Raw genomic sequence first — 16,258 nt, 5'->3', positions numbered from 1 at the left:
AAGACACGAAGGCTTTAGCAACTAATCCACACCTAATGACCCACCTAAGTGGGATTCAGGAAATCACTCAAGAAATCACTCAAGATATCCCTCAAGTAATTAAGGAACAAAAGAAGAAAAGGCACACTAGCCTGGGAACCTCCTCTCTGCCCAGAACATTGGAGGCTATACACCACACCTCCTCAACAGTATTTATAGGAACTCAAACACTGAGATCCTGCTCTGTTCCAGTAACAAGAAGCCGAAAGCACCAGCCTGAAGATGACGAGTGAGACCTCGTCGAAACGTCGCCTAGACACCCCAACTTTTACACGGGAAGACACCCGAGGACACCAAAACCTGCATATATATATATATATATATATATATATCCATATATATATATGTCAGATCAACAAGGCCTCTACCAACCAGAACCATGTGCAATTGCCACATCATTAGAACTAAAGGACAGGGCTCCCCCAAGCATACTATGAGCTTAAGAATTTGTTTTCAGTATCAGAACTGAACTCATCTCACAGTACTCAAAAGTCTATTCTGGTTAGCTTCCTTCATTTTAGCAGCCAGATTTTAGCCGGAAAGAAGTTGCTTTGTTGTTGCTCTTGTCAAACAGTTTGGCATCACAAAGCTTTGAAGATCCACTGCAAATCACCCAGAGATCGACCTGTATATCTCTTATCTGGCTTCTGCCCATCCCATGATCTGCTGTGATCACAACTTAATTATTCTTCCTGGTTTTAGCCAAAGAGGCGTTTTGTACAGCATCTTGCATAATAACCTCCTGATAGGCTTTTCTGTGTAATCTTCGCAGCTATGAAGATTTTTGTAACAACGAAAAATTCCAAAAGCCAAGGGATAGAGGAGGCCTTGAAAAACCGCAACTTTACAGTGGAGAAGATGAGTGGTGAAATAAATGAAATCATCCGTGTTCTGCAACTCACGTCCTGGGATGAAGATGCTTGGGCTAGCAAGGTGGGGGTTTTTGTCCAGTTTCGGAACAGCATTAGAATTCTCCAGTCCCAGTTACCACAACTGGTTTCAAGAAAACATAATCCTTACTTGTAACAAGTCACAAGGTGATGCTCGCTGATTTGGTGTAAAATACCTTCTCTAAGATGGTGTTTAATAAATACTTTGTTAGTAACAAGTAAGTTAGCTATATTAAGAATATTACAGCATCGCTATGCCTCCTTCATACAAGCGAATTGTATTTGTATTTTTATTATTATTATTTATTAAAAACATTGGCATCCCGTTTGGAGAACCTCAAATTGTGTGATACTCCAAGCCATGGTTTGGAGGATATAAATTGAACTATGGGCTTGAGTGTGCCCTTCTCCCTGCCCCTTTGGGTGCCGATTCCCTCTTTGTTTCCTGTGGATTATGTAATCATAATTTGCCATGATGTCCAAATCGACGTATGCTTAGCACTCGCCCTGCAAACCAGAATTGGAACCTCCACTTCAGACTCTGATTTATTTATTTTTAATTCTTGTTTGGAACGTTCTAGCTATAGTTTGCCACTGTAGACGCCATGGCAAAGTCTAGTTAGAACTGAACTGGAATGAAAGAGGGGGGGCCCTGTAAGCCTGTGGCTTGTTCATAACCTGAATTGAGACACTCTAGTTTTTGTAGCAGCCCATTGATTTTCAGTAGCGCTTACTCCCAAGTGACTTGACTCAATTAAGATCAAGTTCCTTTGAAATCAATGGAACTTACTTTGTATGTGGTATGAACTTGGATATGTTTGATGCAAGTAAATTATATGAAAAGACGGTTCGTTTTTTTCATTTTGTAGGAAGACCAGTTCTTGAATTGCACGCAAAAAGCACCAGAATTACTTGTATACTGAAGGATCCCAAAAGATAACTTGTTCAGTGACCTTGGAATGTAGGTGGAGGTGCAAATAGGAAATTATAGTTCCTGGACTTAATGGTAGAGGGTGGCTCCTTAGATAGCCATGGGAATGTTCCCATTTCTCTTCTTCCCATCCTCACTGTCATTCTTTTCTTTATACCTGCTTCTACATTACTCGTGTATTAAAGCAAAAGACCAAAACAAAAAAACAGCTTGCGAGCCCTGATAAAAAAGAGAGGAATACCCTGAGAATGTGCTGCTTCACCTTTTAAACTCACTTAAATCACCACGACTGCAGGAGTAAACAGAGTTTGCTTTTGCCGCAGCATGTTAACTGGGGAACGAGCACCATTTTGTGGTTGAAAGGGAAAATATATTCATAGCTGTCAACATTTCCCTTTTTTAAAGGGAAATTCCCTTATTCTGAATAGGATTCCTCACAAGAAAAGGGAAAAGTTGACAGCTATGAATATATTTATAATAATAAGTAATAAAATGAGCGTCTTTAAACATGCACTTGTCCACTCATCTGCCCACCTGCTATGAAATGCAATAGAAGTACGAGGCAAAGATGCTGCGATGGTCAGCGTTGTCTGACCCACATGTGGACAACAGGGCCTGCTTCCTTCTGCCACTCTGCAAGTGGTTCTTTGGGAGGGGGTTGGCCTGTGGGGGCCATGGGCTTTGGTCTCAAGATCCTACTCTAGCTGCACCACTGAATGAACGCAGACTAATCTTCTGCATCTCCTTAGCTAGTGTTTCCCAAACTTGGGTCCCTGGCTATTTGTGTACTACAACTCCCATCATGCCTGACCACTGGTGCTGCTAGCTAAGGATGGTGGGAGTTGTAGTCCAACAACAGCTGGGGACCCAAGTTTGCCCTTGACCATTGGTAAAGATAATTGATTAAGAGAATCAACGCAAGTAGGGAGAAGGGGATAGTACTGTTTTCAGAAGCGTATATACCTCCTTGTAAAATGCAGACTAAGAATTCCCATTCTTGCAGTTTTCTCAATATCATTTAAAAAAGCACCTATGTAGCCAGAGCAGCCGAAGATGCAGAATTCTACATTCCACCGATCAGATGCATTTAACTAGTTTTGCTGGAGGATGAGAACCCTGAAACATTTGTAAATGGGACACAGTGACAATGAAATTGAAAGTGGAGGGTGGACTCCCCCCCCCCCAACTGCGGATCCTTTAGCTAGAAGGCCAAGTTAGTTAGGAAACCTAAAAGACAGAATGATGTTTAATCCTCCTCTTATGGAAGTGTAAACTGGGGGTCTGAAGGAATGTAAATGGCAACGTACTCTGCTTGATATGAAACCGCCTTACATCAAGTTAGGCCATTGGTCCACCCAGCTCATTAGGTCTGTTCTGGCTGACAGAAAGTCTCTGGTTTCCTTTCCAGTCCTTCGTGGAGATGTCAGGGATTGAACCCGTGACCATGTGCAGGACCACCGGTCTGTGGCCCCTTCCCCCCATTCAAGCATTTTGAAATTAAAGTGGGGAGTCTGAGGATTCTCCTGTCTTCTTCCCCACTGGTGGTTGAGGAATAGCTATCTTATTTGACTTTTCAAAGATAACAGTGCAGAGCAGGTTGTTTGCATGTGCGTGCCTGTTGCCTTCCCACGATGCCTAAACCCAAGTTAAAGTCTGAAACCCACTTGAATTGTAATCAAAAAAGACGTGTGGTCCTTCTTTTTCTTTTTCTTCCTTTGGAAATTACATCGACTTGCCTTTCAGTTGACTGACACTCCTGACTTTGTTGTTGTTGATAGCTGTGGAGGCAAACCCCCAAGGAACCATTTAGCAATGTGTTGGGGTTGGGGATCAAATCCATTGTTTCCAAAAAGAGGCTGCTGTGGCCTGAGATCTACAACTTTCACAGCCCATTAGTTTAACTTTATATCCATCACTCTTTTATTGTGAAGTAATACTTCGTCTACCTTTCATGACTCCTTTTGTTTTTCTGTTTCTTTCCTCCGTTTCTATTATTCTTTTCTCGCCTTTTAGAAGGTAAGACCCTCTTCCGCAACCCACAACCTCTACCTTTCGTACTAAAACAGAAGAGCATGGTCATGAGTTGTTGTTGTCGTGCCGTGTGCAGACTGTGTGCTGTGCATTTTCCTGTGTGCTGGTTGTGACACTGTACTCACTCCTAAAGTATTCAGATTCACTTTAAGCATTGCCAGCTAGGCTGTGAGGTATGGGAGTTGTTTATGAGGTGGTGACAACCACCCCATACTATCTCAAGGCGTGCTAATGTGGATTTAATGATGACAGGCTTCCTGGTGGATGCGAAATCTGCCTCTGGGATTCTTGCTACTGAAACATATAACCATCTTGATATCTCGGAGTAGGTGTTTGCATTGACTCTGCTTTCCCCAAGCAAAGTAAAAATTTAAATTAAAAATTCAGGAAATGCTTCAGAAATGCTTTAACAACAATTTCAGTTTTGTGAAAGGGAGGCGGCTGTTTGTGAACACTATAGTGGGACTACCATGTAACTAGAAACAGCTGGGTTTTATTTCCCCCCGAAAAGTACCACTACTACTATTATCACAGGGAGATTAGTATTTATTATTCGACTGCTGATTGTTGTGAACCGAGGAAAGCAGCTGTGTGTGTGCTGGATATCATATGTATTCTTATAGGAGTTTTTCCAGAAGGCTGGCTGCAGCAACAAAAACTGTTCAGTGCAGAATCCGATGCAGCCACACCCCAAGCCCTAGGAGCTTGTCCGGGTTTCCCGTGGCATTTGAAAAATCCTGCCTTGCATTCAAAATGGCTGGTATTTTTCTGCTTTCTACCAACCCACCCCCATTGTCCATATTTGGGTATTACAAATAGTCCTGTTAGGGGAAACCTACCTATTTAGGCATTTGGAGTGGATGTGGTTTCTAAAAGGGGGGAACAGTTCATCCAGCGATATCAGAATGGGTTCAAAGAGAGCGTATTGTGTAAGAAGCACCTGTGAAATAGGGGCATCTTCTGAAATGGAAAGGCTTTCAGATGGAAAGATGCTCAAGAACAATCCTTACTGTAGCTCCCCTTTCCTGTTTAGTAAGCCCCCCCCCCCCCCGCCCCGAAATACCTGCTGGCATTTAGAATTCATTCTGATATATATTTATCGCCAAACTGCCAAGGTACTAACTCAACCGATAGATCTTTCAGAATGAGAGCTTTCGTACTCTGCGCTGGGAGCTGCTGTGGAGAACAAAGGAATCTGTTCCTGGGCTTTATACCTTTTTAGAAGGAAATTGTTGACTAGCCTGAAAAATCCGCCCACACCTTCCAGCTATTAAGCTGCAAACCAGGAGCTCAATATGGAGTTTTCCCTTGTCTTGTCTGCCATTGAATGGCTTGTATTCATGGACCAACATCCCCCATAGGGCAGCCATGGGGCTTCTTCTGCACATATTGGATTGCAGCCAATATTTCTCTGTGCAGGGTTATAATATTTAATCGGCATTCTTATATCCTGTTGCTAAGCCTTGCTGCTATAGATTACCTGCCAGTGATGTAATTTCTTGATCTGTCAGAGAGCAGACCTAGAAGGTTGTTGTTTATCCTCCCATTGCCTTCCTTTTCCCCCATCCACACCTAAGACTGTAAACTCAGTAGGAGGTGCTTCTGCACAATCATCTACATGATTGCACTGCAAGACAACTAACAGATTTTCTTTTGCATGGTTATGCAAACATTTTAAGTCTGACCATTTGAAAGGAATTCCACTTGAAGTTTTCTACTTGCAGTCAAAGCCAAAAGCACATATAGTCGTACCTTGGTTCTCAAACATAATCCGTTCCGGAAGTCCATTCAAATTCCAAAAACGTTCAAAAACCAAGGCACTGCTTTCGATTGGCTGCAGGAGCTTCCTGTACTCAGTCAGAAGCTGCGGAAGCCACGTCTGACATTCGGCTTCCAAAAAACATTCGCAAACTGCAATACTTACTTCAGGGTTTGCGGCATTCGGGAGCCAAAATGTATGAGTACCAAGGTGTTTGAGAACCAAGGTACGACTGTATTGCTAAGATTGTACCATTGCAGAATGCAGGTGTGTGCACGTTGAAATATTCTCCCATGTCACCTAAACCCATACCCTCCAAAAAATTTCCAATGAAAATAAGGACACCCTATTCAATAATAGGGGATGCGGGTGGCGCTGTGGGTTAAACCACAGAGCCTCGGACTTGCCGATCAGAAGGTTGGCGGTTCGAATCCCTGCGATGGGGTGAGCTCCCGTTGCTCGGTCCATGCTCCTGGCAACCTAGTAGTTCGAAAGCACAACAGTGCAAGTAGATAAATAGGTACCGCTCCGGCAGGAAGGTAAACGGCGTTTCCATGTGCTGCTCTGGTTTGCCAGAAGTGGCTTAGTCATGCTGGCCACATGACCCAGAAGCTGTACGCCGGCTTCATTGGCCAATACAGCAAGATGAGTGCCGCAACCCCAGAGTCAGTCATGACTGGACCTAATGGTCAGGGGTCCCTTTACCTTTATTTAATAATAATAATAATAATTAGTTTGTGCTCCTTTTGTCTTGGGGGGTGTAATTTGAATTTTGAAGACAGGGGAACGATACTGTGCTTTTTCTCCCTGTGTGATTCTATTCTGATTAGTTCCCAGAGAGAAAATCCCCGAGCTGCAAACGGAATACCTTCTTCAGATTAATCCTTGTTGCCCTTTTGATTTTAACCTGTAACCATCTAGATGCTGTGTGGTGTCTTACGAGCAGACTCCATGGGTTTACCCCCCTCCCATTTTAGTCTGCAGTATGTGAATTAGATTCCTAGAACGCGTTCCGCTCTAGTTGGCTGTATGCTCTCCAAAGATCCTGGTACCAAGAGACGTTGGAGAGCCTATACGTGGTGACTAACTTAGCAGTTGTGTCAGAAAGTTGGGCTTGGTGTGTTCCTTCGAGCGTTGCCTTTTTTGGTAATGAAATGCAGATATGGCTCCGGCTCTCCAGACTATATCACTTCATAGATATTAGAGCCTGGCTGGCAAGTCATCTGTATAAAGGGGCCATATTATTTTGCATCAAGTGAGAGCTTGAAAGGCCAGTAATGTTGGTTTTACCTGAAAACTCGCTTCTCTGCCATGGCATGAACCAACACAAACTTGGGCAGACCTTTCAGATTAGGCCGCTTCCCCTCAGATATCGGCCAAGAATTCCTGAAACATCTCTAATACCTGCTGACGACAAGCTACACACCGCCAAGCACCTATGGAGCATAAGTTTCAGATATAGCTTCTGTTACTGCGGAGGTGTTGATGGAGAATCACCTTCACCTGCATGTTGGCTCATGCAGTGGAAAGCACCTGAGGTGCATTGTAAGAGGGGTCCGTGTCCTTGGGTTTGGAGGAGGACCAGTCTGGGAAACAGAGTGAACCCCTGGCCAGCCAGTTCCTTAGAGGAATAGTTGCATTTTCTAGGCAATTAGAAACCAATCAATCTTTTACATTCCTCCTTTGATCATACTACCTACTTCCAAAGGCTCTTTTCCTGTGAAACAAGTATGTTAAAGCTGCATTTCTTGCTATTGATGCTTGCGGTATATATCATATTGCTGATCTTGCCCAGGCATGAGTCTCTCTGTGAATTCTTTGCTTGTCACTTCGGGTTGCCTTGGGCAAGATAAAGCAACTAACTAACCAGTGGCATTGGGGGGAGGGGGGCACAGACCAGGAAGTGACAACGGAGGGACTCTTCTTTTCTTATCTCTGTGGCTGCGATCTCCTGGGTGATATTGTTAGGTAGTTGAATGCGCATGCGTACTCCGTCCATTTCTCTCCCACCCACCTCCACCTCTGCGTGGCCCGGGGAGTTGGCAAACCATGCTATGACACTGTAACTAACTGAGAGATAATACAGTGGTACCTCGGGTTACATAAACTTCAGGTTACACACTCCGCTAACCTAGAAATAGTGCTTCAGGTTAAGAACTTTGCTTCAGGATAAGAACAGAAATCGGGCTCCGGCAGTGCAGCGGCAGCAGAAGGCCCCATTAGCTAAAGTGGTGCTTCAGGTTAAGAAGAGTTTCAGGTTAAGTACGGACCTCCAGAACGAATTAAGTACTTATCCCGAGGTACCACTGTATAGTAAGAAGCAGAAGATTCGGGGTTTTTTCGAAAGCTTATAATGTGACGTTGCAGTTCATAAGTAATCAGTTAGTTATGATTCTGCAAAATGAGCCTCTGAATATTTTTGTAAATTTATTTGTGTATTTTAGGGGATTTTAAATGTAATCAGTATGAACTGCATGAATTAGAAGGATGAATGGAAGCTGGAAATAAAGGTGAGCTTGATGAGATTGCAAAAAAAGGAAAATAGGAAATAAATAGGAATTTGTTTTAAGCGAAACATCAGGCTTCAAAAAATAACGCTTCTTGGAAGATATGTCATATTCTAGGTCAGAGGTGCCCATTTCCCTAGAAGTACTCTGATAACTCCTGTGCTCACATCTGTAATCGTGATGTCGGTCTACTTGTCATATATCAAGAGACAGAGGGAGTGGAATATGACAACTCTGGGGACAGGGGTATTTTGGGGCAAAAACTTCTGCTGCACCCGTGGGAGCAGTAAGAATCTTCCACCACTTCCCCATCTCCACCCACCCATCTGTGCTACTTGGCTGGCCATCTGGTTAGACCGAGCAGCCATATAACTATTATCGCTGCAGAGCATATGTGAATGTGTATGACTGAGAGTGCCTGAATGGATGAATTAATAAATCCTTTTTTTTAAAAAAAACCACACCTGGTACCACGGCCTTGACATCTGTGGTTTCCTCCTCCGAACCTGGGTTGCATCCATGACACCTGTGTTAGATTACAGCAAACTGGAGCTATTCCACTCTCCTAGCGGGCGTCGGAAAATGGAGAATGCATGCAGAGAATTGTGTGGTGGTTTCATTATTCTTTTTTTAAGATTAAATATTTAACATTTAGGGTAGTTCTCTAAAAGCCCATACCTCATTCTGGAGTTGCTGTTCGCTTGGGAAATAAAACCTTAAAACAATGCATGCTGCGACTTTCTGCATTTTGAGTGACAGGAATGTGTCTGATACTTAACATTAAGCCGTTGGTTCTTCTGCGAGTTGTGCTTCACTTTGTGTTTCTGCCGTTGCTCCCATACCTGCATTTTGTGGGACATGATTAAGATAATCTGCCTTTCCTTCCCTCTTTCTAAAAGGATACAGAAGCTATGAAGAGAGCACTGGCCTTAATAGATTCCAAGATGAACCAAGCCAAGGGCTGGCTTAGAGACCCCAACGCTCCAGCAGGTAACATTAAGTCCTCGCTGCTATTGATCAAAATTTGACCCACACTTAGGATGGGAAGACCAAAAATTCTGTATTAAGGACAATTCTGTACCAAGAATATGCAATCTGCATAAATCAAGCCCTTCCTCCCCCATCCAATTTACACCAAGCTTATTTTTATTTTTCCATAACGTATTTTGCTCTTGTAAATAGTTGGGAAGGGCAAAGAGCTATCCAGGACACGGAAGAGCCATCCCTGGAAATACTCCTTAGCTCTGTCCTCTCCCCAACCTTTGAGTAACTGGCATGACCTACATACTCTCGAGCCTGAATTTGAAGTCCTGTGCGTCACCCTTTTAAACAGCTAGCACTCTTAGCACTGTTATTGTTATGTGCTGAAGTTCTCACCCTGGGCCAGCAGGGGGATACTGTAGATAGTTTTCACTCAGGTCCACATATGCAAACAAGGGATTGACAGTGACGTTCAGTGATTGGATAGTTACAGAAAGTGTTACAGTTGCGTTTTAGTGGAGCTCTATATAAGCAGGCTGGCTGAACCCTTCAGTTCAGTTCTGTTCTAGCCTGTGAATAAACAAGAGCTGTTTGAAGAATCGCCGTGTCGTCTGATATGTTCACCCACAACTTAACAGTTATTATTATTAAAATAAAAGCTGAGATGCTTGGGATTCTGAACAACAAGCTGTAAGCTAGTCTGTGATGTGATAACTCAGTTACAGCATTACTGTGGTACTCCAAATGGAAGCTCTTAAGACACTGTTCTTTCAAATATTAATGCAAAACAAATTGATTCTCTGCTAAGTGGTTTGGAAAGCTTTGCTTATCTTACCATCCAAATTATTTAGTTCGGAACCCTTCCCAAATTAGTATTCTGGTACAGCTGCTCTTCTTGGAAAGATGTCGCATATTTATTACCGTACTAGCAGAGCTCTGCTGTTCCGAAATGTGTCCTACATTAAAATAAGCACACAAGAGTGGAACACTGTAACTGATAAAATTTAATGCTGCCTCTGCATCTTGACTTGGTTATGTTGGCTCTCGAGAGCATAGATCAGATTTTGCACCTGTATTTTATTCACTGGAACCCGTAAGAAAAGCCTATAAAAGTGCAGTGTCTATGTCATGCCATCATGAGTTAACTCCATGAAACGTTACTGGATTTGGATTGTGAAGAATCTTGTTTATTTTCCTTTCCAGATATAAAGTAAAGATGTTGCTATGGACAGGAGATCAAACTAAAGTGGAAGTTTGCTTATACCATGTATACTTTATGGCCCGGGTACATTTCACATGCTCTGAACCAGTGTTTCCCCAGTTTGGGCCTCCAGCTGTTTTTGGACTACAACTCCCATCATCCCTAGATAGCCAAGTCAGGGATGATGGGAGTTGTAGTCCAAAAACAGCTGGAGACCCTGCTCTAAAGCAAAGGTAGCTTACCTGTGGCCTTTAGGGTGCTGTTGGACATCAGCTCTAGCTAGCAGGACCAATCAAGGTTGGCCCAAGACATTTTGCTACCCAAAGCAAAGGATGGCATGGTGCCCCAGTCCCATGGCATGTACCAAAGCTCATCAGACTGGTAGACTTGTACTTCAAGACAGGCAATGGAACAGCATACCGTATTTTTCGCTCTGTAAGATGCACCAGACCACAAGAAGCACCTAGTTTTTGGAGGAGGAAAACAAGAAAAAAACTATTCTGAATCTCAGAAGCCAGAACAGCAAGAGGGGTCGAGAGGGGTCGCTGCGCAGTGAAAGCAGCCATCCTTCTTGCTGTTCTGGCTTCTGGGATAGCTGCGCAGCCTGCATTCGCTCCATAAGATGCACACACATTTCCCCTTACTTTTTAGGAGGGAAAAAGTGAGTCTTATAGAGCAAAAAATACGGTATTTCACAACACTGGGAGGCAGCACGAAAACCTAGGCTGTGCAGGACAGGCTACATGGCATACACAGCTGTGTTCTCCAATGCCACACTGCTGCTATCTCCCCACCAGTTGCCCAGTTCTACCCAATGGTAGTGCCACACCTGTGGCTGACAGTCAGGGATGCTGGGACCTGTAGTTCAACAACATCTGGAGGACCTCCAGGAGATGGCGCTCTCACAGTTGTAAAGATTGCTGTACATGCCGAAGAACAGAAACATATGGAAATTTTTGAGAAGTGTGTGTATCATTCTTTCTCTAAAATTATGCAGGAGAAAAATAACTCCCACTTTAGTCTTAGCATTGAAATTAATTGGGTTCTAGTGGCGTGCATTATACCTAATCTGCCGAAATGATATGCCTGTTTCTAGAACAACGTTACCCTGCTGCAAGTACGCTGTTATATTACGATGGATTATATTTCTTGTACAACACATTCAGTAATTTTCTCCGGTGTGAATAATGCAGGAGTCTTCATTGTCTGCATTCCCACATTCTTGCTTCCTAGGAGACTCTGGCGAGCAGGCCATAAGGCAGATCCTGGATGAAGCAGGGAAAGTTGGAGAGCTCTGTGCAGGCAAAGAACGCAGAGAGATTCTAGGAACCTGTAAAATGCTTGGCCAGTTGACTGACCAAGTGGCTGATCTTCGAGCTAGGTAAACATCTTCTCGCTAACTAAATACGTTTAACCCTGGGACTATGAAATAGCAGTCCTGCTGTTCTAAGAAAGCAACACAAATGATAAATTAAATGCCTTTATTTTGCCAACGTGCTCATAGTGGTGGACGTCATGTTTCTGTGCGTTGTCTCTGCCCTGCATTCTGCCCCACCTGCCTCCATAATTTTCATGGAGGATCCCTGTCATTCAGTTCATGCGCAGTTTTGTCTTGCCAAAGCTTTCTCTTCCATCTGTGCTATTTCTTCCTCCACTTGTTCAGGAAACCCAAATGCACAAGTGATTGTGGGTTGAATCCACCTAAGGCATATTCAGTTGTAGAAATCAAATTGAAACCTATTGGACTTCAGTGGTGCTACATTGCTCTGTTGATGACAACCTTCTGTGCATTAAAACACTGAGCAGTTGTTGTTGTTTTGTGCTTCTTTTAAATAATGTGATCTGATGCATTGTCACGTCAACATCCCTTTTGGTTATTTGGAAGATCTCATGTTTGCTAATGTTGACTTGGGTGTGCATCGTCTCCCGTTTATTTAAAGGAGCATAGACCTTTCCCAATTTTAAAGGGAAGTGTTTATGTGCACATTCTTCCATTTAAAAATAAAGACGGCTTTGAGTTGGGGAGAAGTGGCTGAATTGTGCAGGTACCCCCTTTTAAATTCTGGCCCTTAATGCTTATTTAGTTCCTCATTTAAGGGCCTTTCTGTTTTGATTTCACATTTGCATTATAGTTCTGATCTTAACCACACTCTGGGATACATGAATTTTCACATGACTTGCTAGCCTTCTGTCGTTTCTGGTTGCCACTGAACCCTCTCCTCCACCTGGTGTACTGTGTCTGCCAGAGAACTCAGGAAAGAGCCAGAGGGATTTTAAATTATTATGCGACTTGGAGCTGGCAGAAGCGGCATGAGCATTATGCTCATTTAATGTCATGCTGAGAACCTTTCAGGGGGACTTGTCGTTGATGAACTGATGAGTGGATTTGTGGAGGCCTGATTGTACTGCCTAGAAAAAAATACGCTTATGCTTTCACAACTGGATTGGAGAATGAATCCTGGTGTCTTCAAAACTTGCTTTCCAATTAAGCCAAAGTAATTTTAACAGTTCAACATGCATGAAATGCTTCCTTTGAATTTTAGCTTTATTGGCAGCAAATGGACAGCTTTCACTGAGTGGTTTATTAATCAGCATTGTGACACCAAGTATGTTGCCCTCTGCAAATTTCATTGCAGCAAGGAAAAGAGAACAAATTGCAGTCTGAAATGAATGGATTGTAGTCAGAAAGGTGGTTCAGGCAGGAGTAACACCAATTCCCTGCCCCGGGCATTGAGTCCCAGCTTTCGGGGGTAGAGACAACTTCCCCCCATCTTTGCAGTTGTTGCTTGCATCCTACAATATTATATATAAATACTTCTACAAATCAGCAGCAACTACTGAGCTATTTGGATGCGGGTGGCGCTGTGGTCTAAACCACTGAGCCTCTTGGGCTTGCCAATCAGAAGGTCAGTGGTTCGAATCCCCGTGACAAGGTGAGCTCCCGTTGCTCTGTCCCAGTTCCTGCCAACCTAGCAGTTCAAAAGCATGCGAAAAATGCAAGTAGATAAATAGGTACCGCTCTGGCAGGAAGGTAAACAGGAAGGTAAACAGCGTTTCCATGCGCTGCTCTGGTTTTGCCAGAAGTAACTCAGTCATGCTGGCCACATGACCCGGAAAAACTGTCTGCGGACAAACACTGGCTCCCTTGGCCTGTAAAGTGAGATGAGTGCCGCAACCCCAGTGTCTGCGACTGGACTTAACTGTCAGGGGTCCTTTAACTTTACTGAGCTATTATATGGGATTAGTTAAGTCAGTAGTCTATAACTGCAAGAGTGTGTTGGGTTTTACATGCCTTTCTTTCCCCTTGAACAGAGGACAAGGTGCTACACCGCTCGCCTTGCAGAAGGCTCAGCAAGTGTCCCAGGGCTTGGATTTACTCACAGCAAAAGTGGAAAATGCAGCTCGCAAGCTGGAGGCTATGACCAACTCTAAGCAGGCAATTGCAAAGAAAATTGATGCCGCTCAGGTAATCGCAGTGCAAATGATCCCTCCCAGTTCCGCTGAACCGCAATGGGTCCTGGTAAACTAGCACACAAGTTAGTTCTTACATCGGGTGGTTCTTCAGTTGTTTCACGCCAGTCAGTCTCTGGAATTGGTTTCAAATTGCTTTGCCTTAATCATTTTTAAATACGCAGTTGTTTTCTATGCATTCTGCACTGGCAGCAGATTTATATGCATCTTGTATTGTTTTGTGATGCTTCATAGGAAGTGAATCAATATCAATAATATAATTTGGATTTCTTCTAGCCAGGGCATCCTATTTTGTTTCAGCCGTTGCACTTATTTGACTTTAAAGGGAGGACAGGGAATCAGCTCCCATCAGACCCAGCTAGCCCCATGGCCAGTGGTGAGGAGCCGATGGGGCTTTCTAGTCCAACATCTTCGGCAGTGCAATGTGTTCCTCATACCTGCTTTAAAGACTGTCCACCAATGGCTCTCAGATAAGGGCTTCCTCTTGCAGTACTTTGAAAGGCTTGGGCACATTCTTGCAAGTCATACCCTTCATCTTTCTTGAAGAGTAGCTGTTTGCGGAGCGAGACTCCTGTTCTGACGTTCACATGTCAAGGTGGAAGAGAGAAAAGGGGAGTGTTCTAGCATGACATTTTTAAGGTCTCTTTCTGCAAAGGTGTGACTTTCAAGGATGCACTTCTGTTTTAGAAATAATAATAATAATTTCATTATTTATGCCTTGTCCATCTGGCTGGGTTTCCTCAGCCACTCTGGGCTGCTCCCAACAGAATAGTAAAAACATGATCAAACATAAAAAACTTCCCTAAACAGGGTTACCTTCAGATATCTTCTAAAAATCAGATAGTTGCTTATTTCCTTGACATCTGATGGGAGGGTGCCACTACCAAGAAGGCCCTCTGCCTGTTTCCCTGTAACCTCACTTCTTGCAGTGAGGGAACTGCCAGAAAGGCCCTCGGAGCTGGACCTCAGTGTCTGGGCTGAATGATGGGGGTGGAGACACTCCTTCAGGTATACTGGGCTGAGGCTTCTTTCAGCTTTGTTAATCTTGTCCTCCCATATTTTTTTAAAACTCAAACAAAATCTTACTTACTTTTTTTAAAAGAAAAAGAACATCAATATCTTTATTTCAAGCTAGCTAAATTTGAGGTGCAGGATAGCATTTCAGACTATTGCACCACAGAAGGTTCAGATACTGTAAGCGGATCTTTGTGCGTCAACATGTTCTTTTTACATCAAGAGCTGGCTGGCAGATCCTCATGGGGGAAGCGAAGGAGAGGAACACATTCGAGGCATTATGGCTGAAGCCAGGAAAATTGCAGAGCTCTGCGAGGACCCCAAAGAGCGAGACGACATTTTGCGGTCCCTCGGAGAAATCTCGGCGCTGACTGCTAAGTTGTCGGACCTCCGGAAACAGTAAGTATTGACATGGGCATGGCTGCTTCCATGTAAGTTCCATTGGTATTAAGTCTTATGTACTCTGCAGTTTGCTTTGTGCGTTTATGACTGGCTAGCAGCATGGCTGTACGGCTGTCCCATTAGCTTCTGTTGGCGGAGGAAAGCGTTCTCTTGGCATGTCCACACCAGAGACTGGAACTAGTTCAGTGGCCATTTCCTCTTCCCACACAACTATGGGAATCATTGATTTTGTAGCTATGATTTATTACATTTCTATACCGCCCTTAATCCGAAGATCACAGGGCAATTTGCAATAAAACAGAAAGAATACATACCATAACAAAAACAACACCTGCCAGAGGTCGTTCAATTAGTCAAAGGCCTGGGGGAAGAGGAATGTTTTTGCCTAAAGAGATGTAGCAAAGGTGCCAGGCAAGTCTCCCTGGGGAGAGCATTCCACAAGTAGGGGGCCACCACAGAAAAGGCTTGCTCTTGTGTTGCTGCCCTCCAGACTTCTAGCAAAGGAGGTGCATGAAAAACACCCTCAAATGATGATCGTAGTGTCCAGCTCGGTTTAGGATGTGTGTGCAACGGATCTCTCAACAGAATTCTCTGCACTTTGCCCAACTACCATACCCCAGGATTATTTGGAAGAAGCCTTGGCTGGTGGCGCTGTGGGTTAAGCCACAGAGCCTAAGACTTGCTGATCAGAAGGTCGGCGGTTTGAATCCCCGCAACGGGGTGAGCTCCCGTTGCTCGGTTCCTGCTCCTGCCAACCTAGCAGTTCGAAAGCACGTCAAAGTGCAAGTAGATAAATAGGTACCACTCCGGTGCGAAGGCAAATGGCGTTTCCGTGCGCTGCTCTAGTTCGCCAGAAGCGGCTTAGTCATGCTGGCCACATGACCCAGAAGCTGTACGCCGGCTCCCTCGGCCAATAAAGCGAGATGAGCGCTGCAACCCCAGAGTTGGCCACGACTGGACCTAATGGTCAGGGGTCCCTTTACTTTAAGTGACATGCATTTGTAGTGTTGCTAGGGCCCCAGTATTTTTAAA

General features: G+C 44.0%; 1 protein-coding gene across 4 annotated transcripts in view; it reads left to right on the top strand.

The window, feature by feature from the left end:
* The window catches only part of VCL (vinculin), a 104,118-nt gene that overhangs the window by 60,623 nt on the left and 27,237 nt on the right, over positions 1-16,258 (top strand). For 2 of the 4 annotated variants that reach the window (XM_083440337.1, XM_083440335.1), the window contains exons 7-11: positions 812-972; positions 9,057-9,147; positions 11,573-11,720; positions 13,652-13,805; positions 15,048-15,223. In XM_083440337.1, the coding sequence (XP_083296463.1) occupies positions 812-972; positions 9,057-9,147; positions 11,573-11,720; positions 13,652-13,805; positions 15,048-15,223 (730 nt within the window). Of the gene's footprint in view, positions 1-811; positions 973-9,053; positions 9,148-11,572; positions 11,721-13,651; positions 13,806-15,047; positions 15,224-16,258 lie in introns of all 4 variants that reach the window. The other 2 variants (XM_083440336.1, XM_083440334.1) reach the window with 1 other exon arrangement.

Source organism: Podarcis tiliguerta (assembly GCF_965153285.1).
Source record: "Podarcis tiliguerta genome assembly, chromosome: 5".
In the NCBI taxonomy this organism is placed as follows: Eukaryota; Metazoa; Chordata; class Lepidosauria; order Squamata; family Lacertidae; genus Podarcis; species Podarcis tiliguerta.
The sequence above is the reverse complement of the archived record's forward strand: the minus strand, read 5'-3'. Positions and strand labels throughout refer to the sequence as shown.